The following is a 26,709-nucleotide window of genomic DNA, read 5'->3' as shown; positions in this document are numbered from 1 at the left end:
CATGCCTAAGAACTAATTTAGATAAAATCAACCTACATGAAAGCAGTTTCTTAGATTGAGAGTAATGATTTTGTGCCTTTTCTTCCTCTGACATTTAGGAAGATTGTGGACTTGTTGCCAAAGATGACAACTCAGATGCTGGGAAATCAAACAAAGATAAAAACCAAGTTAAGGAAGAAAAGGAAGAAGCAGAAGTTGCTGATGATGGACAAGGCCAGGACAAAATTAATGAACAAATAGATGAGGTGATGAGGTTATGAAATGGATCTACCCCTGATTCAAGGCCAGGGCTGTTGTACCGCAGAGCTTCTGGGGAAGTCTTAAGATATTTTCATCCTGTTCATCAGTTGTTTTCCCATTGCCTCATAAAACGTGTAACAAAGTCTCTCAACACCTCATAAAATATCTAACTATTGGTTACTAATGAGGTAGTCTTCATGCTGTTTGGGCTCATGCTGGAGTTTGAAAGCTAAATTCTGTGATTCTTTTCTATGTATCTCCTCGTAAACCTTAGTTTCTTTCTTGAAATTAAGCAACACAGTACCTCTTATCAGTGGAGAACGTGCATAGAAAGTGAAGTTTGAAATTTGAAATTTCTAGAAGCATTTGTAAAATTCTGAAGTATGGGGGAAATTTTAGAGAAGAGACTTTGTATTCTGTTAGCATAGCTGCTTAAAGCTAATTATATGCAAATACTACTTTTAAAAAAGTTTGTAATTTATTTTTAACTGTTCTCTCCATTGTCCAAAGAGGGAATATGATGAAAATGAGGTGGACCCTTACCATGGCAATCAGGAGAAGCTGCCAGAACCTGAGGCCTTGGACCTTCCAGACGACTTGAACCTAGACAGTGAAGACAAGAACGGTGGTGAGGACACAGACCATGAAGAAGGAGGTATGTCTTTCAAAACCTAAAGAGACCAGTTGGAATTCACTAAAAATGTACAATAACCAATTTCTTCATGCCATATCATGGGCAGGTCATAAATCCTGTCTCAATTCCTCTTTGAGAAAATTGTTTGCTTTTTCTCTATAGTGTTTCTCACCTGAGTTAGACCTAAAGCTTAAGCTGAGTACAGTGAAAGTAAACTAGCAGGTTTTTTGTCATTAATGTCCTCTCCTGTCCTATGTTTTAGCACTGCAGTAGCTGTGTGGTCCTTCATCACACAAAGCTTCATTTCCTCACAGCCATCTCGATGCCCCATCTCATGGATTGATGTAAACACTGCAGTCTGAGTATATGAGGCCTCTAGTGGAGCCTTAGGTACAGCTTTCTTAGGGAAATGATTGTTTCAGTTATTGGTGGCTATGCATCTGTTACATGTTTAATTTGAAATATGAAGTCATTGTTACAGGGAATGAAGCTGAATAATCGAGAGAAGTCACAGGGCACTTGACAGTAATCTGCCTGTCATCTGCTGTTCAGTTTGAGTGAGTTCCCTAGGGAGAGCTATCTGATACCGTATTGTTTGGAAAATGCCCCTACAATAGAAAGAAAGTCCCCAATCATGGTGGGTAATCAGACAGATAGAAGCTAGCCTCACTGTGCTTCATAACAAATCTGTTACATATATAGAAAAGTTATTAAACTTTTTAAAACCCCATGTTGGACAAAATTAGTAAGTTATAAAAGAATAAATAAGAGGTAACATTTATGTAAAAGTTTAATACTATATATTAATGGGTGCATCAAATATAGGAAAACACAAAAAGGAGTAAAACACAGCAGCTTCAGGTTATGGTGACCTTTGAGGAAGTAGGAAGGGCAAAGGCATCCAGAATCCATATAGTTGTACCAAGAACCATTTATTTCTTAAAAACAAGTGACAGAAGTTTGATACAAATACGGCACAGTGTTCACATCTATTAAATCTAGGTGGTTTTTAATTTTTTTTAAAATTTTTTTTAAAAAAGATTTTGTTTATTTTTCATGAGAGACACACAGAGAAAGAGGCAGAGACACAGGCAGAGGGAGAAGCAGACTCCATGCAGGGAGCCTGACCTGGGACTTGATCCCAGGTCTCCAGGATCACGCCCTGGGCTGAAGGCGGCGCTAAACCGCTGAGCCACCCAGGCTGCCCAGGTTTTTAATTTTAAAATGTGTTTTCCATGCTTGAAGTATTTAGTAATTAAAAAAATAAATTTGTGAACTGTTATTTAACCAGAATCATTTGATTGAAAATTTGATACAGGCTTTCCTCATGCTAAGAACAAGTCTTCACTCTCTGAATCTCTCTATAGCTTACTCCCCACCCACCCATCCCCCATTTTTGTATAGTTTTATTAAGAAACCGAAAGGAAATTTCCCAACATCTCAAAGTGAGGCTTGTTACATTTAAATTCTGATTTTTGGGGCACATGAGCAGCTCAGTCAGTTAAGTGTCCGACTCTTGATCTCAGCTCAGGTACTGATATCAGGGTCTTAAATTCAACCCCACGTTGGGCTCTATGCAAGGTGTGGAGCCTACTTAAAAAAATTCTAGCTGACTTATTTAGCACTGTATAAGTTGCTACTTCTGACACCATTTCGCTACCATATAATTTTGGATTCTGACATCAACCTTAAATTCAAGAAGTAAGCAAGCATAAAATTAAGAAAACTAAAATCCAACGAGAGTGTAATAGCTATTTGTTCTAGAAAAACACCCAAGCTTACTGTAGACAATTGTGTATATAAACTAAGAAGCAATTATTTTAAAGAATTATTTAGCTGTGATTTCTGAAGTGTCCAAAGTATAGGAACATGCTTTTAATAAACAAAACTTTTCCAAATAGGAATGTTTCCATTGAATGTATGTTGTATTTTCTGTGTATGATAAAAAAGGCTGTCTACCAGTTATTGTCAAGGGTAAAACATCACTGCCCATCTTTGGTCCAAAATATTCCTATTGTGCTGGCTTTTAGGATTTTTTTGGTAGATTACTTAGAATATTTTAATGAAATGCACCATCTAGGGCAGCCTGGGTGGCTCAGTGGTTTAGAGTTGCCTTCAGCCTGAGGCCTGATCCTGGAGACCCAGGATTGAGTCCCACATCGGGCTCCCTGCATGGAGCCTGCTTCTCCTTCTGCCTGTGTCTCTGCCTCTCTGTGTGTGTGTGTCTCTCATGAATAAATAAATAAAATCTTAAAAAAAAAAAAAAAAAAAAAAGAAATGCACCGTCCAGACAATTGTATGTAACATACAATGTTTTAGAGCAGAGGTGGGCAAACTTTTTCTGTAAGGGTCAGATAATAAATGTATCATACTTTATAGGCCATAAGCTGCGACAGGGGTTGCAAAACCTCCATTCTGCTTTTATAGTAGTGTGAAAGCAGCCATAGGCAACACAGAGTAGGCAGGCTAAACACATAAGTAAGCAAATAGATGTGGCTGTATTCCAATAAAACTTTATTTACAGAGACACGTGGGCCCTATTTGGCCCTTGGGCCATAGTGTGCCAATTCCTGGTTCAAGAGTAATAACAAAAAGTTTTTGTAACTCAATCCCATGTTAAGTTGTGTTAAATTCTGTGTTTCTTACTTTTGTTGTATCCAGAAGAAAATCCTTTGGAAATTAAAGAAAAACCAATGGATACTGAAGAAGCAGGTCATGAAGCTGAGGAAATAAAGGAAGAGATCGAGGCTGACCACAGTGAAGGGCAAGGCCAACATGAGCCTGAGGAAGGCCCCAGTGAAGAGGAAAAGGGCGAGGAGGAGGAAGAGATGGACACGGGAACTAACGGCCAAGACAAAGATACTGCTGAACATCCTGAAGAAGACTCAGAGGATGAGCATCATTCTCTGGAAGACAAGGACGAGGAAGCCAGTAAGGGAAGTGCAGAGAATGGCGTTCCTGTTGACCAAGGTCTCCAGCCCCAGGTATTGTGTACTGTCTGGCTTGTATCAAGTTAAAAATAATAGCAGAGAGGTTACTATATTCCGATCAGAATCTTTTAGGATACTTCTCTATCACCAGGTGGCGCTGCTGAGCAGCTTTAAGTTTCTGTTTAAGACCCTTTCTGAAAAAAAAAAAAAAAAAAAAAAAAAAAAAAAAAAAAGACCCTTTCTGGCTAATAACCCTGCAGACTCCCCATGGGAGGAGTGGGGTATCTTATTGTTGCAGGATCCACCCCTCAGCCCATTGCCTCATGCTCTTCCTTCAGAGCATTTTAATGTGGTGTTTGCTTACCCTGCAAAAACAGGAAGAAGAAGGCGGAGAGAATTCTGACACAGAGGAGCAGGTGCCAGAGGCCACGGAGAGGAAAGAGCATGACTCTTGCGGACAGACTGGGTTGGAGAGTGTGCAGAGTGCACAAGCTGTGGAGCTGGCTGGGACTGCGCCTGAGAAGGAGCAGGGGAAGGAGGTAATAGGCCCTCACTGCCTGTGCCAGCTGCCTCTAGAGGGTCTCTTTCCCCTGGGTGAAACCACCATCTATTTAGAAGTAGTTGGTGTATATGTGATGTTCTCTTAACATCTAAAAGATGATCTTCCATTCTTTAAGAAAATGATTCAGATATGCACTTTTATATGCCTCTCAGAACAAACCCTAGAATATTTGCTACGTGCTGTACATAAGTATTGTGCTTAATGAGAAAAAGCTATTAGGCTGGGATCATGGGATCCCATCATGGGATACTCCAGTTGGTGTTAATTTTTAGAAAGCTTCCAAGTAAAGGAAGGTTGAATTTAGACTTTAGACTTCAAGAGGCAGTAATCTGCCTTTTAATAGTATTTCCCTTTTCCTTGCTGTTCACTGGGCTCTAAAGGTTTTGTGTTTGTTTTTAAGAAAGAGTGAGTACATCAGTGGAGGGGGGGAGGCAGAGGGAAAGGGAGACAAAATCCTAAGCAGGCTCCATACCCAGCACAGAACCCAACCTGGAGCTTGATCTCACAACCCTGAGATCATGACCTCAGCCAAAATCAGGAGTTGATGCTTAAATGACTGAGCCACTTAAGCACCGCTCTTAAGGTTTTCTTTTTAAAAAAGCAAAGCACTTCTTTGTTCCTTTAGCTAGAGTGATTGTTCTCTATATGGACCACAGTTCAGGCCACTTATATGCTATGGAAAGAGAGGACCTGCTACTTACAGTGGTGACTCTGGACATCTTGTTCAAGCTCTTTGAACCCAGTTTTCTCACCAGTAATAACACTTACTTATACTTCTTGTACTTCCCACCCCCCATTTATTGAGCACCCATTTAGGTAGGTGCTAAGGATTTTTATTACTTCAAGTCTTCTTAATAGTCCTCTAAGACTGCTGATTATCATTACTACTCTCTCCATTTTATATTTGATCTAAATAAGCCACAGTAAAGTGAAATGACCATTTCAAGGGTGCACAGCTGGTAAATGTCAGAGCCTGGATTCTTGTAGAGGTCTTTCCTGCCTTCAGAGTAAGCCATTACCATTCTGGAAACAAGGAACTAATCAGCCTTACACAGTGAAGTCCCTCAAGAGGGTGACCTATCTGGATTTAGATGCTCTTATTTTTGCCCACAGGCTACGCCTTAGTCATAGGTGAGTTCTGGACCAGGGAGGCAGGTGTATTGTTTGACTCTGAGAGGAAAATAGTAGAGAAGCTGCACATAAAACAGCACAGTAGCCAGGTGCTCATACGGCATCTTCCACTTTCATTCTCTCATCGCTTGGATTTCATAGGAACACGGAAGTGGAGCTGCAGACGCAAATCAGGCAGAAGGCCATGAATCCAACTTCATCGCTCGGTTGGCTTCCCAGAAACAGACCAGGAAAAACACACAGGTCTCTGTCCCTCTTCTGCTGAACTTGGGCGCAGGCTATGTGTGAAAAGATGCCCTGAATGTGGTGGTTTAAAAACAGCCAAGCTCCCAGGCTTTGCTGTTTCACCAAACATGATGGTGGCTATAGCAAGCATATCAGGACCCCAGGCTTCTTCCCCATGGGGATGTGTGTACACACACACAACTTCCCTATTCCTATTATGCAGCCTAAGAGCCAAGTGTTAGCTGTTGTTGCCTAGTACTAGCCAGTCTTTTTTTCCACTGTCCCACTTTTTTGTGTTTTAAAAATAAGGGTTTTTAAAAAGTTCATTTATTTATTTATTGAGAGAGCACAAGCATGAGTGGGGGAAGGGGCAGAGAGAGAATCCCAGGTGGACCCTGTGCCCACAGCACTGAGTCCAGTTTGGAGCCTGATGTGGTGCTCGATCTTACGACCCTGAGATCATGACCTGAGCCAAAATCAAGAGTCAGATGTTCAGCTGACTGAGTCCCATAGGTGACCCTAAAAATTAGGGTTTCTTGGTTTTGGTTTTTTTTTTTTTTTGAATGGGATACAATTCATGTACATGAAATGAAATTCATATATAAAAAGCAATCCCCTAAAAAGCTTCCATCTTATTCCTGTCTTTAAGCCACATAAGAATAAATTGTTGCCAACAGTTTTTTCTTGTTTTACATGTACTTTTGTGTATGTAACTTAAGTATGGATGTGTTTTTTCCTTTTATTTCAGATCTAAAGTCTATCATACAGATCTATATTTTTGTCTGGAGATCAGCCCATTCTTTTTAACAGCTGCATTGAATTTCATTTTTCTGTGGTTGCCCATCCATAGGGGGCTGGTTAACTTTATTAGGTATGTTAAGTCTTTTTTGCCAGTATAGACAAAACTCTAGTGAATTTCCTATTTCCCACAGAGTTTCAAGAGGAAACCTGGACAGGCCGACAATGAACGCTCCATGGGTGATCACAGTGAGCATGTGCATAAGCGGCTGAAGACTGTGGATATGGAGAACCACACTGAGCAGGGGCCAGCCCAGCCCCAGCCGCAGGCAGAAGACGCAGATGCCTTTGAGCACATTAAGCAAGGCAGTGACCCCTATGATGCACAGATGTATGGTATGGTTCAGAGAAGGCTTCTCCTTTGCTGAGTTCTCTGTGAGACTAGGCTGTATGACTGTGTGCCCAGCAGATAAACAAATTCATCTTAGGGGTGGGAATGGCTTTTTTGAACTGTTTTCTCTCTAATAAGAATTATGCAGGAATACAGTTTGGTTTGGGTCTAAAACGATATCTGCAGCAAGTGCAAGTGTTCAGGGTTTCGGGGTCTGGGATAAGTCTTTTAATATCCTTGATAACATTGGCCACATCCAAACCTAGCACTAGTTTCAGGGTTTCTGAGTACTGGACATACTGCTTCTTGGTCACTGTGAGGTCACTCCTGCAATGGCAGGAGGTGTGAACTAGAAGTGTATGTTTTTTTCATAAGTGAAAAGAGGAAGAAAATCACAAGGGAGTGACCAGTCTTAGTCTCTCCTTCTAGTTCTCTGGGTGACTTTTTAGTATTTTATTCCTAATATGCAAAATTTAGTGTTCATGATACTTACCCATGAACATAGTTTCAGAAATGATTGCTCTACCATGAGTTACTTTTCTTCTGACTTCACTTTTTAGAAAAATAAAGCAGTAATAATCATTGCTACCATGAATTGAGCCTTTACTTTGTACCACTCTTCAGAGTCTGTTGAATGATCATGAAATTTTTCCAATAATCTTAATGAGCTATGATATATTTTTTTAAGATTTTATTTATTTATTCATGAGAGACAAACAGAGCAGCAGAGACACAGGGAGAAGTAGGCTCCATGCAGGAAGCCCAAAGTGGGACTTGATCCCGGGACTCCAGAATTACTCCCTGGGCCGAAGGCAGGTGCTCAACCACTGAGCCACCCAGGCATCCCTGAGCTATGATATTTCCACTTCATAGATGAGGATACTGAAGCCAGACAAGTTTAAGAACTTGTCCAAATCACAATGCTAGTCTCAGTGTTGGTTCTTCTGTGTCCTGTGTTATACTCTTAATCATTATAGTTTCTTCACTCATAATGGTTAATGGAGGATAATTCCATTAACTGCTGAGTCATCTGTCCAGCCTGTTTTTTCTAGTTCAATCTCTTGTAATAGCAGTAAAAACCTAGTTAAGCATCCTACTTTTGTGGTAGAGAATAGGTAGTGACATCAGTAGGTCAGTAGAGCTTCCGGGGCACAGAAAAGCCAAGCACTGTGTTCATGTCACATAGTTGGTCAGCGGGAGAACCAGCATGAATAAAACCTTGGAAGCTAAAAAGGACAAACTACACCCACTCATGATTACTTTGTTCTGCAAAGACCTAGGCTTCTATGTATTTGTATGCTTTATTGGCAGATGTGGCCAGCAAGGAGCAGCAGCAACAGTCTACAGAAGATTCCAGGAGGGATCAGGAAGAGGAGGTGGAGGATACCTTCCTGGACACAGAGAAGGAGGAGGAGCTCCGAGCAGCAGACATAGAGCAGCTGAAACCAGAGAAGGTCAAGTCAGGGACCACGCCGGGTGAGTCCTGCAGTGAACGAATCCCTTCTGAGCTTTCTGACTTGGAGAAATCACTTCTGGTGTTCTGTAGTCTGATCTGGTTTGTTTTCCCGTATCCTAAACCATGGCCTAGGTACTTATTTGCCTATGATAATTTCACTATATTTCACTTCCGAGTCAAAAGGTAGAGTTGTGGGACACCTGGGTGGCTCAGTGGTTGAGGTGGCTCAGTAAGTGATTATGCCCTTTGGCTCAGGGCATAATCCTGGGGTCCAGAATTGAGTCTCACATTAGGCTCCTTCCCTTGTAGGAAGCCTGCTTCTCCCTCTGCCTGTGTCTCTGCTTTTCTCTTCTCTCTCTCAGTCTCTCATGAATAAAATAAATAATATATATATATATATATATTTTAAAGTGGAGTGATGTTGTAGACACTATCCTTCAAGGACACCTCAGAAACCTGAGTTTCAGGCCATCAGTTTTTTAAAAAATATGTAGGAAACAAAATAGTACACTTAATTCAGCTATGATCAGAAGATACACTCTTGATTATTAGAGAAATGTTTTCAATTATATAAAAATATAGACTATTAGCATAAAATACAGTAAAAATATTTAAAGAAATAGAATGGGGAAAATGCATATGAAAAAGTAACCAGGGATCCCTGGGTGGCGCAGTGGTTTAGCGCCTGCCTTTGGCCCAGGGCGCGATCCTGGAGACCTGGGATCAAGTCCCAGCTCCCAGTGCATGGAGCCTGCTTCTCCCTCTGCCTATGTCTCTGCCTCTCTCTCTCTCTCTCTCTGTGACTATCATAAATAAATAAAAATTAAAAAAAAAAAAGAAAAAGTAATCAAATGTCTTACATATAGTTGACCCAAGTATTATTACTAGACAACTTATTAAAAAAAAGAAAAAAAGACATACATTTAACACATTAAAAAATACTTTATCAGTGGTGGAATAAATGCAAATTCAAAAGAACCTGCCCAATTCAAGGGCCTTTTTTTTTTCTGCCTCCTTCTTGTCCTCTCGGGTTTTAGAACTATGACTGCCCAGCCATTATATAACAGTGGGAATGGCATAGCTCTGATGAAAATTCAGAATCCAGACTTTGCCTCTTCTTCACATTATAGGTTGAGGAAATATATTTGTTGAGTATATATTCTTTGCCTCAGTTTTCTCATCTTTAGAATGGAATGTGACTTTTAGTTTTTAATTTTATCCGAGGTCTATATGCATGTAGTTTAAAGAATCACACAGTTTTACAAGGCTTATCAGGGTAATTCGGAGTCTCCCCTACTTCTCTTTGTAGAACAGCCGCCTTTGACATTGCAGTGGGGAGGAGGGGAGCTTAGTGGACTAAGAATTGGCAGTGACTGACCCAAAGAGAAAGAACATGTGGAAATTTTCTGGGGAGTGAAGGAGTGAGGTTTGAGTAATTATTAGGATTGGCAGGCAATTGCAAAGGGTCTTTTTGTAATATTATGGTAAGTAAAACTCTCTTAAATGCAAATAGGCTTTGATGAGATGGAGGTGGAGACTCAAGCTGTTAAAACAGAAGAAGACCAAGATCCCAGGACTGACCTATCACAGGAGGAGACAGAGAATGAGAAACCAGAGAGAAGCCGAGATTCGACCATTCACACAGCCCATCAGTTCCTCATGGACACAGTTTTCCAGGTACTAAAATTTTCACAGATTACTGCTTTAATAAGTTAACAAAATGTAGTTATAAACTGCTTTTAAATGTTTGTGTTTAGAACTTCATGGAATATCTCATTGTTGGGAGTATATCAGAGTTTTTAGAACTCTTTGTGACAGTTCTCTCTAAATAGATAACACTCTTCCAGCAGTCAATCCCAGGGTCCTGATGGATTATCTGTCCTGACCTGGCTGTGCTGGTGGGTCTGGTCCTCCAGCTTCAGGTTCTCAGATCTACTCTTCTCATGTCCAGCATCCTTGTGTGAGAATCCTGTAGGGACAATTTATAGCTTTTGCTGGTGAAGTAGCAAGAATCCTTAGGGAAAACAGATTTAACGGAGTTGTTTTCCCTAATCATTTGATTTAATAGCAGTCTCGATTAATCAAAGAACATTCTGATATTAATACCTTTGGTTTTTATTTTGCTGGATATATTTCTTGTAAATGGTAAGATTTCCTTTATCTTGTCCTTACAAAATGGGAAGCAGAAGACTAGCTGTCTGGCATCTTCTTATTGTGCCATTAAATTTGCTTAAGTTTTGTTTCTCTTGTTATGTATTTGGAGTTCATACTGCTGGGAAGAAGGCAGCCAGTGATAATGAGTTGGTGATTTCACCCTAGACTGCCTCTTACCTGTGGCTTTTTCTTCTTAGCCCTTTTTAAAAGATATCAGCGAGCTAAGACAGGAACTGGAGAGACAGCTGGAAATGTGGCAGCCACATGAGTCTGGAAACCCAGAAGAAGTAAGTCACTGGTCTTTTCATAAGATACCTTGATTTTTTTTTTTTTAAATAGATACAGCAAGCTTAACAGGTTCTTAGCACCCATCACCCTTGTACAAGAGTGAGTATATATGGAGGCTATAATTAGTCTGAAGCTTAAGCCTATCCATTGCTTTCTGCCTACTTTGCCACTAGATATGTAGCTTAATTAAAACAGAGAAGCTGATGTATTTATTTCCTTTTTTTTTTAAACTGAAAAGTCTTTTTATTTTTTTATTTTTTTAAAGACTATTTATTTCTTCATGAGAGACAGAGAGAGAGAGAGAGAGGCAGAGACACAGGCGGAGGGAGAAACCGGCTCCCTGCAGAGAGCCTGACGTGGGTGAGACTCAATCCTGGGTCTCCAGGATCACGCCCTGGGCTAAAGGCAGCGCTAAACTGCTGAGCCACCCAGGCTGTCCCTAAAAAAGTCTTTTTAAAAATATTTTATTTATTTATTCATGAGAAACACAGAAAGAGAGAGAGGCATAGACATAGGCAGAGGGAGAAGCAAGCTCCCCACAAGGAGCCTGATGGTGGGACTCGATCCTGGATCCCAGGATCAGGACCTGAGCTTTGGCTCAGGCATATGCTCAGCTGCTGAGCCATCCAGACGTCCCTGTTTATTTCCTTTCATTTCCACTACTTACTGTATATAATAGATAAAACAGATAAGACATTGGTTGAAAAATGAGGCAAAATGTGTCATTATCAGAATAGGCCACCTGGAATGTTGCTGGCTGACATAATGTGTCAGCATTAAGTCAGAAGCTTCATTTTTAATGACTTGGCATCCTAAATTTACTGTATGTGTACATGTTTATATTTTGCGGCCACTATCCTCATTCCCACTACAGACCTGTAGGAGGGCTCTGCCATAGTTGGAGCTTTGTGTCTAGGCAATAAGCACACTGTTGAGAGATTTGCACTCATTGCTTTTGCTTTTGAAACATGACTCCGAGAGCCCATGATTATGTGGCTGGATCTCATAGCACCATAATATCCATCCACAGCTCCCTAGCCACATGAAGCGTACAGGTTATAGGCTTCATAAGTAGTGAGAATAAAGTGTTGATTTGGGCATGAATTCCAATATTTTCTGCCATTTTCATCCTTTCTCATTTGGAACCGAGGGTTGTGGGTTTGGTAGAAGAGGAGACATTTTTAAGGATATGAACTAGATGGCAGCTTGCTAAGAGAAGCTTTTGAGTTAGCTTCTGTGGACCAGGTTCATGCAGGTCATTTTGTACTGCTCTGCTTCAAGTGTCCTCTTGCTGTAATGACTTTGGCTGGCTCTGACGTTCTACGGGTAACTTCCATGTTATTGTCACAGGAAAAGGCTGCAGCTGAGATGTGGCAGAGTTACCTGGCCTTAACTGCGCCTCTTTCACAGCAGTTGTGTGAACAGCTTCGCCTCATATTAGAGCCTACCCAGGCAGCCAAGCTGAAGTAAGTCTTCTCCATTAGACTCACTCATAGTGCCCTGAAAAGATGGCATTGTCACCCTTTCTATTGAGCTCGGCCCTTAACCACTTACAGTACTGGCTTGTGGTGTCCATTTGTGCTGCATAGGCACCAGTATGTTATTCTATACCTTTTTTCATGTTACCTCTAAAAGGTGTCTTTTAAGTTTGGTATGACTACAGTTCCTTTGATTTATTAACATCTGATGGGAAAATTGGCTGAGCCTTTAGATGATGGGTGTGTAGGCTTGCTGCATGTGTTACTCACTTAGATCTTTTCAAAGATTTATCCAAACTGACAATTTCAGAACAGAAAAGAATCCAAGATTTAATCAGCACAAACATATTTTTCTAATTTTTAAAATGTGTCTTAGCTTACCTGGAAGGACCTAATTATTATTGCCAAATACATATCCAGTTTTTCTGACTGCCCTCAATTCTCAATTGACAGTGACACTTGAGTGTGCCAGGTTACTGGTTATTTGGTATTCTTGTTTATGAAGTATTACAATGTAATTTTATTCTTTAAAAAAAGTTATCAGAGGATGAGCAGTTGTTAACTAATCTTTGCCTCATTTGGGTAAATTTAATAGAGGAGACTATCGAACCGGGAAGCGGCTAAACATGAGGAAGGTCATTCCATACATTGCTAGTCAATTTCGGAAAGACAAGATTTGGCTTCGAAGGACCAAGCCCAGTAAACGCCAGTATCAGATTTGTTTGGCTATCGATGACTCTTCTAGCATGGTGGACAACCATACCAAACAGGTAAGGAAGCACAGTGCTAGTTTAATGAGAAATTGACCCCAAGCCATGCTTCATGGCCACCTAGAAGATTAAAATATTGTTCTGGCAAAAAGCACTTTGAAATACCAATTACTGTTCTTAGAATGTGATATCATGTTTGAGAAGACCTCAAATTTTTAAAAGAAGTTAAAAAGGCAGATTTAGGATGTCTCAAAATAATTTGGTCCCTTACTGTTGGAGACCTTTTAAGTTTGTTTATTTATTCATTCATTCATTCATTCATTCATTCATGAGAGACACACACACGGGATGGGGGGGCAGGCAGAGACACAGGCAGAGGGGGAAGCAGGCTTCATGCAGGGAGCCTGATGCGGGACTTGATCCCAGGTCTCCAGGATCACGCCCTGGGCCGAAGGCAGGCGCTAAACCACCAAGCCACCTAGGGACCCCACTTGTTCTTTTTAACCTTGCTATGCTCCTGTCTAGCCACAGAAGAGTAACTATGACAATGTTTATTTTCCACAAAATGCGACGTACTGTTAAACTATCTTTTATGACCTTGTACAACAACATATCTATCATTGATTTTTTTTTTTTAAGTGTTCAGTATATTTCTCTAAGTCTGAAATTATCTGGAGTTAGTGCTCTCTTAGTCACAAGGGTTTTTTGTTTTTTAAGATTCATTAGGAAAAAAAAAAAAGATTCATTAGAAAAGCAAGCACAAGCACAAGTGGGAGGGAGGGGCAGTGGAGGGAGAGAAGCAGACTTCTCTACTGAGCAGGGAACCCGATGCAGGGCTCCATCCCAGGACATAGAGATCATAACCTGAGCCAAAGGCAGACACTTAACAATCTGAGCCACCCAGGTGCCCCTAGTATATATACATATGGCTTAAGGGCCTGAATTAGGATATCACCATTATGGACACTGAAGACTGATGGTTTTTGCATTGATGCTATTACCTAGAATGAATCAATGAACAACCTAAATCTCTACATATGTTCTCTTGAAAAAGGTTCAAATCCAGGCTCCTCACTTTTTCCTAATGATGTTGGGTGATTTATTTGCTGTCAGTTTCATCTTCTGAAAAATGAGAATTGAAATAGTATCTATTATATGCAGAGTTGTGAAAATTAAAATGAAGTATGTACTCAGTTTAATGCCTAGCACTTGATATGTGTTCAGTAGATGTTAGCTGCTATAAGTATCACCTTTTTAGTGAGATTTAAATTCTAAAATTATGATATCATTTACATATGGGTTAAAATAAATTGGTTTTTAGAATCTTGTAGCCGTAAGAGATTACTTTTTATGTAGTCTTCCTGCCCTACTCTCTAACCCCACCCTCCAAAGGGAAAAATTCTAAAAATTTTATGGACCAAATCTCTTAGGATCACTTTTATTAGATGATGTCTAGAGAAGACCTTTGCTACTAGTGTAATAGATTCTGGGTTTCAGGATTTGTGATACTTGACAGGGTCTGAGTCACTATGGCCTCTGGCTTGATTGTGAATAGCCATGGTGATATTCCCTGTGGGCCATGCAAAAATACCATTTTCCTTGGGACTCTTGGTATAATAAAAGGTGAGAGGCATTGATCTAGAGGATATTCTGATTGCTTCAACCCTTAACTTTCTATTTCATAGCTGGCATTTGAATCTTTGGCTGTGATTGGAAATGCTCTTACACTCCTGGAAGTGGGTCAGATTGCTGTGTGCAGGTAAGGGTGCCTTTTAATTCCAGTAGGAAAATCAAACTATTGTTACATTGATCACACAAAAAATAACTCCCACTGTATTTCATTTTACTCTCTCTAGTTTTGGAGAGTCCGTAAAGCTGTTACATCCATTCCATGAACAGTTCAGTGACTCCTCGGGGTCCCAGATTCTGCGACTTTGCAAATTCCAACAGAAGAAAACCAAGATTGCTCAGGTATGCTGACAACATCAAAGATCCTCTGCACAGTCATTCTTAAGCAGGTGTGGGAAGACATAATTTTTATTTTTTTAATTAGAAAAGGGTTTTTTTTTTTAAGGTCTTATTCATTTATTTGATTGAGCGAGCATGAGTGAGGGAAGGGCCAGATAGAGAGAGAGAGAGAGAGAGAGAGAGAGAGAGAAGCTAAGCAGGAAGCCCTACCTGGAATTTGATCTCAGAACCGTGGGATTATGACTTGAGGCTAAGGCAGAACCTCAACTGACTCAGCCACCCAGGGGCCCCAGAGACATAATTTTTAGCATTCTCTCCTCCCCAGTACGGTTTTAGGACAGGTAAAATTTCCAGTGCGGAATAGTTCTAGACTTCAGCCTATTTACCATGGGAATAAAAACTTCTTTGCACCCATTAGCAAATAGGGCATGACTTCTTTTTCTCAGTTCCCCAAAGATTGCTTGACTTTGTGTCACTAATTCTCTTGCTCCCTGTTTTTTGAGAGATTAGGGACTTTTGCAAAAATAAACCATCTTCCTGTACTCTTAATTCAGCCAATTTTTCTCCCCCATTTAGTTTAGAGAAGAAATAATGTAAAATAAACCAATGACTTGCTCACGATGACATAAGTTCAAAACAGCATAGGATGATAATTCTGTCCTCTTCATATCTGCCTTGATTTAACCTATTTTTATTATGTTGCACTAGAGATTGTATGTTTTCTTGCCTTTTTCTACTCAATTATTTTCTTCCGAAAGAAGACAACTGTTTTGTTCATTTGGGGGCATTTTTGATGTCTTATGTTTATCCCCCAGGGGAAGTGTTTTTTTTTCCTCTAGGGTGTGTTAGAGAACACTAATAGCGTGTATGCTAGAGATGCAGGTCTGTGCTGGAGAATGCCACTACCCAAGGATAGATGCCAGCAGTGCGAGTCATCGGTCCCCAGTACAGGTGGCTTGAAGGGGCACTGTGATTGCCTATATATCTGAGAAGGTTATTTGATTATCACTTAAGAGTTAGGAGTAATTTCAGTCTCTGCAACAAAGAAGAGAATTTCAGTAGTTTTCTAACGGCCTGTCTCTGGTTCTGGTTTAGTTTCTGGAGTCTGTAGCCAGCATGTTTGCAGCTGCTCAGCAGCCCTCACAGAACACCAGTCCAGGTGAGCTGCAGTTTTTAATTTTTATTAACAAAATACTTTTCTGTTACGTACATTCACAAGCTGCTTGCTTCATCCCACTATACTCATGACCAGACGGAATCTTAAGCAGGCTCCATGCCAGTGTGGAGCCCAAAATGGGGCTTTATCTCACGACCCTGAGATCATAATCTGAGCTGAAATCAAGAGTAGGATGCTTTTTTTTTTTTTTTTTTTTAAGATTTTATTCATTTATTCATATCAGACAGAGAGAGAGAGGCAGAGACACAGGCAGAGGGAGAAGCAGGCTCCATGCAGGGAGCCTGACTTGGGACTTGATCCTGGGTCTCCAGGATCACACCCCAGGCTGAAGGCGGTACTAAACCGCTGGGCCACCGGGGCTGCCCAAGAGTAGGATGCTTAATCAACTAAGCAACCCAGGCACCCCTCAGTACTGCCATGTTTATACTTTATAGCCATAAATATGTTTTGTTATTGCTATAATGAAATTAATCTAATGTGACAGAGAAATTTTTTTTTTTTTTTTTTTTTGAGAAATTGTTTTATTGACAGAAGCTTCATATGTCTTTGTGCAGCCTTGTGTCCCACTGGAGGGTCTGAAGTAATAGACTTAGGTCCCTTTTGTTTATGTCCAGAATTCATCGGTTTTGGACATCTCTTTGGTTAATAGTATAGAGAAAGGCTACACTAATTTGTCTTCAAGTAGATTTGAGTTGTTAAAAGTGGGATTTTTGTTTTGTTCCCTGCTTCCTCTCCTACTATATGTTCTACTTTAGAAACCGCACAACTCCTCCTGGTGGTCTCTGATGGACGTGGCCTTTTCCTCGAGGGTAAAGACAGAGTACTGGCAGCCGTCCAGGCCGCCCGGAATGCTAACATCTTTGTCATTTTTGTTGTATTGGACAATCCCAGTTCACGGGTAAGTATTACAAAAAGTTGCTTTTCTGGGGTTAAAGTGGGGATTCCCTTCAGCCTGTCCTATCTGATGAAATATGGCCTAAGTCACACCATCATCACCCCTAATGTTCATAATGTACATAACAGAAAAGTTGGGTCACTCTTCTAGGCACTTTTTTTTGGTGAATAACCCAGTGAGGTAGGGATCATTATTCCCACTTTGCAGTGAAAGACATAAACACAGATTATTATAGGTAATGAGTAGGAAAGCCAGAATTCAGATTCCAGAGATTACCCTTTCTGTGCCAACTCCTACCCTCGTGAGTCATCCTTTCCCTCTGCACTGTCTCCTTGTAGGTACTGCAGCCTTGATAATGGGCCTTATCCACTTGAAACTGTAGATCAGCCCCAGCCCATTCCAATTACTTCTATCCCAGCAGTGCCCTTCTCAGAGCAAGGTGCAGCAGTTGCTAAGTGAAAGATACCCACAGGGCAGTTCTGTTCCAGGGGAAGCATTGTCTCTACAAGTCACATTAAGGCCTGGATAACAAGTTGGAAGACTTGTGAATTACTCCATGTAGAAAATGGGATAATTTCCTTATAGGAAATTTGGGTTTTCTTGTCTGCCCTTTTCTCCCTTTTAATGCCCATATTCCCTCAAAGAGTGCTCAGAAAGAGATCTGCCGCCTCAGTAAGAGTTCTGAAAATTGTTCCTTAGTAATAAAAGCTAATTTTATATGGAGGAGTTAGATTATAGGAGACGTAAAAACTGTTAGCAAAAGAGATCAGAGAAAAGCTAGCCAAGGATACTGGTTTGGTTTTTCTTTTATATCAAAATGTTTTCTGTTGACAGGATTCTATCTTGGATATTAAAGTGCCAATATTTAAAGGACCTGGAGAGATGCCCGAAATCCGATCATACATGGAAGAGTTCCCATTCCCATTCTACATCATTCTTCGCGATGTGAATGCCCTCCCTGAGACACTCAGCGATGCTCTGAGGCAGTGGTTTGAGTTGGTGGCAGCCTCCGATCACCTGTAGAGAAGGAACAATCTAAAGTGAGACTTTAAACCACGGTCAGACTGTGGCGTCTCTGGCTAGGTGCTCCCTCTTTTGGACAAGTGCTTTTGATCTGATTGATAAAAATTCACTTATTAGCTACAGAAAGTTTTTATTACAATGTACATTTTATTTTATAATGTGCTTTCAGAGCTAGAGCAAGCCTGGGGCTCCCTGCTTTGCCTGGGTTACAGTTGTAAGAAATCTGGGTCAGTGAAGGAATAGCAGCAGCAAGTGTCTGATGTCGGAAGCCCTGGCCTAAGAGGAGACCTGGGACCAGCTACTTCTTTCCTCTTGCAGGAGCCCTGGACACCTACCGATAGCAGCTGCTAGAATTAGGATTGTCCCAGTCCTTTGGACAAAGGACTAAAGGCAGCTCCCCTTCTGACTCTGCTCTAAGGCTCCACCTTGCCAAGCCCATAATGTGTATCCAAGTACTATCAAGAGGCTGAGACAACTGCAGCTTTGTGGAGTCCTGAGTGTGTATCTTTTCTCATTGTGCTTCATGTGACGGGAAATACCTTCTTTTGGAGGGGGTAGGTAGGTTGCATTATAGGGGTTCTCAGAAAGCAACCAGTCATGGGGCCCAGGTGGTCAGAATGACCCTGACCCTTGGGTGATGGGAAAATGAAGTAGCTTTTCCATGTTGTCTTTCACATTTGCTGCTTCAGGAGACTATGCAATGATGGGAAGCTGATTTTCCCTTTGATTATTTCATCCTCCTAGTGCCACAGCCCACCCCTGTTGTTGTATTTATTTCTTAAGGTTTTCTTTTTTTTTTTTTTTTTTTTTTCTTAACAAGAGGAAGAGCTGTTCCTCCAATGCTTTTAAGCTGGACTGAGCCAGTCCCATTCTGGAAAAAAAAAAATGCTGTCTTTAGGAAAAATAAGCAGCTACATTCCACCCCGCCCCCCCCCCCCCCCCAAGTCAAAATACATCAGCGGTTTTTAGACAGTTTTTACTTGGCCAGAAAAAACACTGCTTGAATACTTGAAATTGTGTGCTGTGTTCTATTTAAGTTGTCAGAATGTTCTTTTGTAGACAATATGCCATGATGTATAATTGTCTATCTCCACATCTGTTTTCAAGTTACACTGTGAAGTTTGCCACATTTTTGAGGTGGTCATCAAAGACACAGATTGCTTGTTGTTTAACCAAGTGTCCTAAAGCATGTACCTGAGGTTATATCACTTTTTATTCTAAAAAGCTATGCAGCTTATATTCTGAAAATTATTAAATATATACCACTGTTGATATAATTGACTATTCTTTTTTTTTTTTTTAATTTTTATTTATTTATGATAGTCACAGAGAGATTGAGAGAGAGGCAGAGACATAGGCAGAGGGAGAAGCAGGCTCCATGCAGGGAGCCCGACGTGGGATTCGATCCCGGGTCTCCGGGATCGCGCCCTGGGCCAAAGGCAGGCGCCAAACCGCTGCGCCACCCAGGGATCCCTATAATTGACTATTCTTAATGGACTATGACAACTGTATAAAAGGTGTGCCAGAAGAATGATTTTGTCTGCTCCATCAGTCAGCTATCACTGGCTAATATGGTGTCACCATAACCTGCACAACTTCAGTGACTCACTGCAATAATGGTTTCTCTCTCATTTGTGTTTCACATCCACGATGGGTGAGCTGCCACATGCTGGCTCCGCGGCAGAGGAAAGGACAAGTTGAAAAACACAAGAGCTTCTAAAGATTTTGTTCGAAATGACATGTTTGTTCGTTTCATTGGCCATTGCCCTCTATGATGGGTCTGGTAGGGAAAGACACCAACATTCTGACCATAATGTGGTCTATCATATATATCTTTGAAATTGTACCATATAAGCTGGAGCTTCCCAGCTGGTATCTAAGAGTCCCATTGTCAGCTTGTGCTGTGATGGGAAAAGGGTTGGAAAGCATGGAAGCAGTTCCAGGAGACCTCCAAGGAATGGTGATGTCGAGTCACAGAGGGAGTTCTGAGGGTATGCTTGTCTCCTTTGGAGCTCAGAAGTTATAGCTGCCTTACTTTGTCTTCACACCCCAATCTTGTTCAGTCTAACGTTGACATCTATTTTATCCCATATGCCCTTCTGCTCTGCTTACACTATAGTTGGAGCACTTTTAATCTGTACTCTGGCCTACTTTGGTGATAACCTAGACAAGTCACTTTGCCTGCTTCCTTTTCTCATAACAGCCAAGAGATCTTTCTAAAATTCCTTTAGAGGTCCCTATTGTGAAGCCGGCATTATTCACCCTTCTTAGGGTGACCTCTCCTGTCTCTTCTCTCCCAGAATCTCCCCAACAGTAGCTGGTCTGGTCACAGCAAACCAGAGGTCCTGGAATCTACCAGTTTGGAATTTTCTTACCTAATGGGCCTTTCTTGAACCAGCTGCCTAGTTCAGATAAGCCCTCAAGTATGAACCCTGCCATCTATAATATTGGACTTAGATGCTCCCCTGTGTTATGTTTCCTGCCCAAAGTGAGTCTGACCCATGACAGTATCCCAGTGTCTAGCATGAGTGAATGTTTCTGGATGGGAAGAACTAGTATAAAAATGTCTTCTCACATTAATTTATAGATTCAGCACTATAAAAGATTTTATAATGATTTGCAGGGAAAAGATACAAAAAATTCTTGCAAGAAACTACAGGGTAAAAAAAAAAAAAAAAAGAAACTACAGGGTATTAGTCCTGAGGAATAATAAAATGTATTAGTCCTCTATGAAGTAATCCTGAACAATTTGTTCAGACCCTAAAAAAAATTACCATATGGTATCATAAAGCCCAAGAAGAGTGATTTAATAAATGGTGTCAAAATTAGTTTAGCAACTGGAAAAAGGCTTGGCATTCATATGCCATAAATAGATGTAGTAAATATTTTAAGACACAATAAGGTCTAATTGCAAATTTCTAAAGGTGGGGGGATGAAATTGAAAAGCCTCAAAAGAAAAACACATGAGTATACAGAGACTTCTTAAGGCTATATAAACAAAAAGAACAGCCAAACAGGCCATACAAAATTAGAATAAAAGCCTTCATCTCCATAAATGGGACCAGTCATGCCAATTCATAAAATACCCCTTGCCACTTTTATGTCACTAATTTTTGTTGTTTTTATTTTAATAAAGATTACTCATGTTTTTTTTTTTTAAGATTATTTATTCATAGAGACAGAGAGAAAGGCAGAGACACAGGCAGAGGGAGAAGCAAGCACCATACAGAGAGCCAGACGTGGGACTCCATCCAGGGACTCCAGGGACTCCAGCATCATGCCCTGGGCTGCAGGCTGCGCTAAACTGCTGCGCCCCCGGGGCTGCCCTATGTCACTAATTTTTGTAAGAAAAGAATGAATTGCTATTTCCAATTAGAAGAAACTTTAAGAGGCAGTCCCAGTTAACATCACCCATTCAATACCTGGTAGTGGTCAAGAAACGTAGGCATTGGAATATAGGTGGCAGGTCCTGTTTTCAGTGCATTACATATATAATGCAACTCTGAGGTAGATGTTATTTCAGCTTCCTTCCAGATGAGGAAAGATGCCAGGAGAGATTAAGTTGCCAAAAGAATACAATTAGGAAAAGGGAGCGCCAAAAGTTTCCAACAAGTGAGACAAATAAATAGTAAATAGGTAACCAAATGAACATGTTCATTTTTGGCTGTTTTAAATTAGACCAATTGTATTTGACAACGTATAGCAAAGATTCACTAATGCTACTTACATTAGGGCATGTGTGTTTTGTGGGGAGGATAAAAAAGTTAGGAGGAGGGATCCCTGGGTGGCGCAGCGGTTTAGCACCTGCCTTTGGCCCAGGGCGCGATCCTGGAGACCCGGGATCGAATCCCACATTGGGCTCCCGGTGCATGGAGCCTGCTTCTCTCTCTGCCTATGTCTCCACCTCTCTCTCTCTCTCTCTCAATGTGTGACTATCACAAATAAATAAAAATTAAAAAAAAAAAAAGGAGGAAAAGCTTAAGTTGTGGGAACATTCAGTTCCTCATTATTAGTGATACAAAACTGTTAAAACTCTAATGGAGCAGCCATTTAAAACCTGGGAGCTAATAATGTGAAAATTACTACAGGGGAGACTTCACTAAAGTAGTTAGGAGGCTAAGAGGGACCAATGTCCCTTCCAGGAAGAATTGTCAGTTACAGACACTAGCAGATGCCCAATTATAGCTCCCAAAAGAAGGTCAACAGGAAAGAATAATCAATTACAGGCCCTAAGGGGGAAAAGATGTGAGAAGCACAATGTTCAAGAAATCAACTACCCCAGCAACTCCAGGAAGAATCTTGATCCCCCCCCCAATGAATTTTGCAAAAGAACTCTCAATTTCCTTCTCCATAAAGTAAGTTCCTCCCCTTTACTGGACTCGCCTGTAGTTTTGCCATAGCTTGTGTGTCCCCAACTGCAATTCTCTCTTCCCAAATCCACTTTTGCTGGTAAAATAACCTTTACGTATAAGATTAATGTAAGTAAGTAATGGCAACCAGTAAGACTGCCACCATGGGGAAAATGCTTGCAAACAGAAAAGATCAGGATAAAAACGGGAAAAAAAACAAAATGAACAGAACACTCTAAAAGCCAACATTTACACTTTTATTATTTCTAACTCTACCCATCTAAAAGCCTCAACAGGGGATCCCTGGGTGGCTCAGTGGTTTAGCGCCTGCCTTCTTCCCAGGGCATGATCCTGTGATACACTTATTCTGGAGTAATCCTGGAGTGTATTTTTTTCTTTTAGTTGGACAATTTTCATTGCAGTATTCACAATAGTCCAAAAGTGGAAACAAACCGAGTGTTCATCAATAGGTGAATGAATCAACAGTATGTGCTATATCTGTACAGATTATTATTCAGCCCTAAAAAATAATGAAATTCTGATCTATACTATGACATGGATAAACCTCAAAAACATACTAAGTTTGGGGCAGCCCCGGTGGCTCAGTGGTTTAGCGCCGCCTGCAGCCCAGGGCGTGATCCTGGAGATCGGGGATCGAGCTCCCCGCGTGGAGCCTGCCTCTGTCTCTCTCTCTCTCTCTCTCTCTCTCTCTCTCTGTAGCTCTCATGAGTAAATAAAACAAAATCTCTAGCTTTTAATTTTTGACAGTTTTGAGGTGGGGAAATACACCAAATCAGCTTTTCTACAGGCTCCCTGCATGGAGCCTGCTTCTCTCTCTGCCTGTGTCTCTGCCTCTCTCTATCTCTGTATCTTTCATGAGTAGATAAATAAAATCTTTAAAAAGAAATAAAAATAAAAAAATAAAAGCCTCAACAGGAATACGCTAATTTTACCCCTCTCCAACTAATCCAACGGTGCCGGGAACCGTGCCAGTCGCCTTACCACTCCTATTATCACCACTGTTTGTGACGCAAGAATTGCTGCCTCCTCTCACCCATAAGGAAATTTAGTCCGAGTCAAATTGCCCGAGGCTCTAGAGCTCATCATTGGTTCCAACCGCCCCATTTCTGACACTGCGGTGGGGGGGGCCGAGGGGAAGCCACCGGCCGTCTCCCAGGAAACCGAGCTCGCCCCGCCCCTTGGCCACGCCCCCGCTTCCGCTCCTGCGCACTGGAGCCCGCGGCGGGGCCGGCGGGGGTGAGCGCGCCCGCGCTCTCGGCAGGACATGGCTGCTTCCCGCCTGCCCCCGGCGACGCTGACGCTGAAGCAGGTAGCCGGTTCTCGGCCGCGCCCTGTGGGCTCTGGGAGCTCGGCCGCGGCGACGCCGTCCGCCTGTCGGGCCGAGCGGGGTGGAGGCCGTGTCGCCGACGGACGCGGCACCTGCGCTGGTCGGGGACCTGCTGTTGTGAAGCCAAGGCTGTGGGAACCGAGACCCGGCTTTCTGCGCGGCGGCCCTCTCTTGCTGTTGAGGGCCCTTAGGCTGGACAAAGGGAATAAGCAAACAGCCCAAATCAACCTTTTGCTCTTTTAAGTTCACCTTCGCCCTTTTTAAAAATTGGGGACGACTCCTGGTGCATGGAGCCTGCTTCTCCCTCTGCCTGTGTCTCTGCCTCTCTCTCTCTGTGACTATCATAAAAAATTAAAAAAAAAAAAAATTGGGGACGAAAGAGAAGTCAATCTATGTAGTTTGGTGTCCTAAAGTAGAGCCCTCGGGGGGCCCCTGGGTGGCGCCGCGGTTTAGCGCCTGCCCTCGGCCCAGGGCGCGATCCTGGAGTCACGGGATCGGGTCCCGCGTCGGGCTCCCTGCGTGGAGCCTGCTTCTCTCTCTGCCTGTGTCTCTGCCTCTCTCTCTGTATCTCTGATGAATAAATAAATAAAATCTTAAAAAAAAAAAAAAAGTAAAGCTCTCTGGGGCTGTAGATTTTGCAGTTGTAATCGACATTTCTCCTCCCTCCACAGTTCTTGAGAAGGCAACAAGTTCTCCTCCTCTACAGAAGGATTTTGCAAGCCATTCGACAAGTTCCAGATGATTCCGATCGCAAATACCTGAAGGACTGGGCAAGAGAAGAATTCAAAAGAAACAAAAGTGCTACCGAAGAGGTGAGAACACGATCACGGTGAGGATAAGCCCTGACTATTTTGTATTAGTTGAATTATATTTTATTTTATTTATCTTTTAAGATTTTATTTATTTATGAGAGAGAGAGGCAGAGACACAGGCAGAGGGAGAAGCAGGCTCCGTGCAGGGAGCCCGATGTGGGACTCCATCCAGGGTCTCCAGGATCACGCCTGGGCTGAAGGCGGCGCTAAACCGCTGAGCCACCCAGGCTGCCCCCAGTTGAATTATTTTTTAAAAAGTTTAATAGACGTCTTGGAATATAAGGGTCACGGAGATACAGATCCTGACCATTGCTTTTAATGTTACCAACGTCCAACTCAATTGATATTTAAAATTTTACAGGGTGGCCCCGGTGGCGCAGCGGCTTAGCGCCTGCAGCCTGAGGTGTGATCCTAGAGACCAGGGATCGAGTCCCATGTCGAGCTCCCTGCATGGAGCCTGCTTCTCCCTCTGCCTGTGTCTCTGCCTCTCTTTCTCTCTGTGTCTCTCGTGAATAAATAAATAAAATCTTTTTAAAAATTATAAAAATAATAAAAAATAATAAAATTTTACAGTCTTTGCTCTATAGTAGCATTACCTGACTCCTCTGTTAAACCAGACATACAAGAAGAAATAATAAGACAGCATGATGGTTTGGGAAGTATGATGACGGGTATATGAGAACATGCCTAATTCACAGTAGTTCCAATTCACAGTGTTGGTTAAACAAGGTACAGCTCTACTCTTTCATTTGTTAGTCAAACAGTGACCAAATTTCACTTTTCTTCTACAGGATACAATCCGGATGATGATTACTCAAGGCAACATGCAACTTAAGGAGTTAGAAAAAACACTTGCTTTGGCAAAATCTTAACTACAGCATCATTGTGAAAGATTTTCAGTCCATATGTATTGTTGAGCTGATGAGACACTCAACGATGGGCAACCTAAAACCAAGTCCAACTGTACAGTACTTGGGAAAATATCAGAACATGGAGCCTGAAAAAAAAAAAACAAAAAAACAAACAAACAAACAAAAAAGAACATGGAGCCTGGCATGTCAGAGCAAACAAAAGCATATCAGAACAATTGCCTTAACACTGAAAAACATAATCCTGCATTTTGAAAATTTTTTGGATGTGTCATCAGTTCAAGCAGCAAAAACCAGTGTAAGTGGTCAGCACATAAGATGCTCAATATCATTACCCGTCTGGGAAATGCAAATTAAAACCACATTGAAAAAATAATAATAAAAAAAATAAAGCCATATTGAAACAGTACCACATCCACTAGAATAACTGTGATTAAAAACAGCTAATAACAAATGTTAGTAAAGATGCAGGGAAATTGGAGCCCTACACATACATGGCTGTGGGCTTATGAAATGGCACAGCCACTCAGAAAACAGACTGTCAATTACTTAAAAGATTAAGTTACCATACAGTTCAGCAGTTTCTTCCTAGGCCTATAACCAACAGAATTGAAGATCTTTCTATAAAAAACTTTTACAGGAATATTCATAGCAGCATTATTTATAACCAAAAAAGTAGAAGCAATCCAAATGCCCATCAACTGACAAATGGTTAAATAAAATGTCTAGAATATTTAGCAATAAAAAGAAACGAAGTACTGATGCATGCCTGCTACACATGGGTGAACCCCAAGACCAGTCACAAAAGATCACATGTGATTCCATTTACATGAAATACCTAAAGTAGGAAGAGGTGGTTGCCCAGGACTGTGGACAGCAGGAGAGGGATTGCTACTGGACATGGGGTTTATTTTCTGCGTGATGAAAACATTCTAAAGTTAGATTTGGGCGTTGGTTACACAACTCTGAATCTACTAAAGTCCTTTAAAGCCTACATTTTGCATGTGTGATATGTGAATTATACTTCAATAAAGGTTTTTTTTTTTTTCTGATATATAATTGATATACTGTGTAAGTCAATAAAGCTGTTTTAAGAAACAGTATGAGATGTATGGAGGTATACTGACCTCAGGAGATACCTTAGGCCTTTCTAGAAAAAACCCTGCATTACTGAGGGCTGGTGAGGTAGGTTCTTCAGATTTGTAATGATGCAGTAGCTCAAGGACTTTCTGAAAGGATCACTGGGAATATAGATCTTTGTTGGAAAGAGGAGAGACAGAGGCTTAATGAACACATTGAAGCACTTACCAAAAAGAAAAGGCAATATCTGG

The 26,709-nt window shown here is 41.3% G+C and overlaps 2 protein-coding genes and 1 long non-coding RNA gene across 4 annotated transcripts in view; 2 read left to right on the top strand and 1 right to left on the bottom strand.

Annotated features, from left to right (window-relative positions):
- Positions 1-19,277, top strand: part of MDN1 (midasin AAA ATPase 1) — a 166,437-nt gene extending 147,160 nt beyond the window's left edge. The window contains exons 87-103 of one of the 2 annotated variants that reach the window (XM_025444928.3): positions 99-245; positions 751-895; positions 3,536-3,858; positions 4,182-4,343; positions 5,639-5,740; positions 6,655-6,856; positions 8,163-8,327; positions 9,821-9,984; positions 10,659-10,748; positions 12,100-12,215; positions 12,823-12,997; positions 14,623-14,696; positions 14,794-14,908; positions 16,001-16,064; positions 16,838-16,980; positions 17,812-18,017; positions 18,319-19,277. In XM_025444928.3, the coding sequence (XP_025300713.3) occupies positions 99-245; positions 751-895; positions 3,536-3,858; positions 4,182-4,343; positions 5,639-5,740; positions 6,655-6,856; positions 8,163-8,327; positions 9,821-9,984; positions 10,659-10,748; positions 12,100-12,215; positions 12,823-12,997; positions 14,623-14,696; positions 14,794-14,908; positions 16,001-16,064; positions 16,838-16,980; positions 17,812-18,000 (2,376 nt within the window). In that variant the 3' untranslated portion in view covers positions 18,001-18,017; positions 18,319-19,277. Of the gene's footprint in view, positions 1-98; positions 246-750; positions 896-3,535; positions 3,859-4,181; positions 4,344-5,638; positions 5,741-6,654; positions 6,857-8,162; positions 8,328-9,820; positions 9,985-10,658; positions 10,749-12,099; positions 12,216-12,822; positions 12,998-14,622; positions 14,697-14,793; positions 14,909-16,000; positions 16,065-16,837; positions 16,981-17,811 lie in introns of both variants that reach the window. The other variant, XM_025444927.3, reaches the window with a different exon arrangement.
- Positions 17,804-23,553, bottom strand: LOC125752260 (uncharacterized). Its single transcript, XR_007401300.1, has 2 exons — positions 23,404-23,553; positions 17,804-17,994 (listed from the first exon to the last, which is right to left on the bottom strand). It is a non-coding gene; the product is annotated as an uncharacterized LOC125752260 (long non-coding RNA).
- On the top strand, positions 23,524-26,481 carry LYRM2 (LYR motif containing 2). Its single transcript, XM_049092368.1, has 4 exons — positions 23,524-23,679; positions 24,369-24,509; positions 25,301-25,506; positions 25,560-26,481. The coding sequence occupies exons 1-3, from the start codon at positions 23,635-23,637 to the stop codon at positions 25,379-25,381; spliced, it is 267 nt and encodes an 88-aa protein (XP_048948325.1). The 5' UTR covers positions 23,524-23,634; the 3' UTR covers positions 25,382-25,506; positions 25,560-26,481.
- Positions 26,482-26,709: the final 228 nt, after the last annotated feature.

The sequence above is a fragment of the Canis lupus genome, chromosome 12 (genome assembly GCF_003254725.2).
Source record: "Canis lupus dingo isolate Sandy chromosome 12, ASM325472v2, whole genome shotgun sequence".
Taxonomy (NCBI): Eukaryota; Metazoa; Chordata; class Mammalia; order Carnivora; family Canidae; genus Canis; species Canis lupus.
This window is presented reverse-complemented; position numbering and strand designations above follow the sequence as displayed.

What these genes read in the sequence shown, in the direction of transcription:
- LYRM2 (XM_049092368.1), top strand. Translation starts at nt 23,635, where the DNA reads ATGGCTGCTTCCCGCCTGCCCCCGGCGACGCTGACGCTGAAGCAG. An exon ending in CGACGCTGACGCTGAAGCAG is followed by an intron (nt 23,680 to 24,368) that starts GTAGCCGGTTCT and finishes CTCCCTCCACAG; the next exon opens with TTCTTGAGAAGGCAACAAGT. An exon ending in ACAAAAGTGCTACCGAAGAG is followed by an intron (nt 24,510 to 25,300) that starts GTGAGAACACGA and finishes TTTCTTCTACAG; the next exon opens with GATACAATCCGGATGATGAT.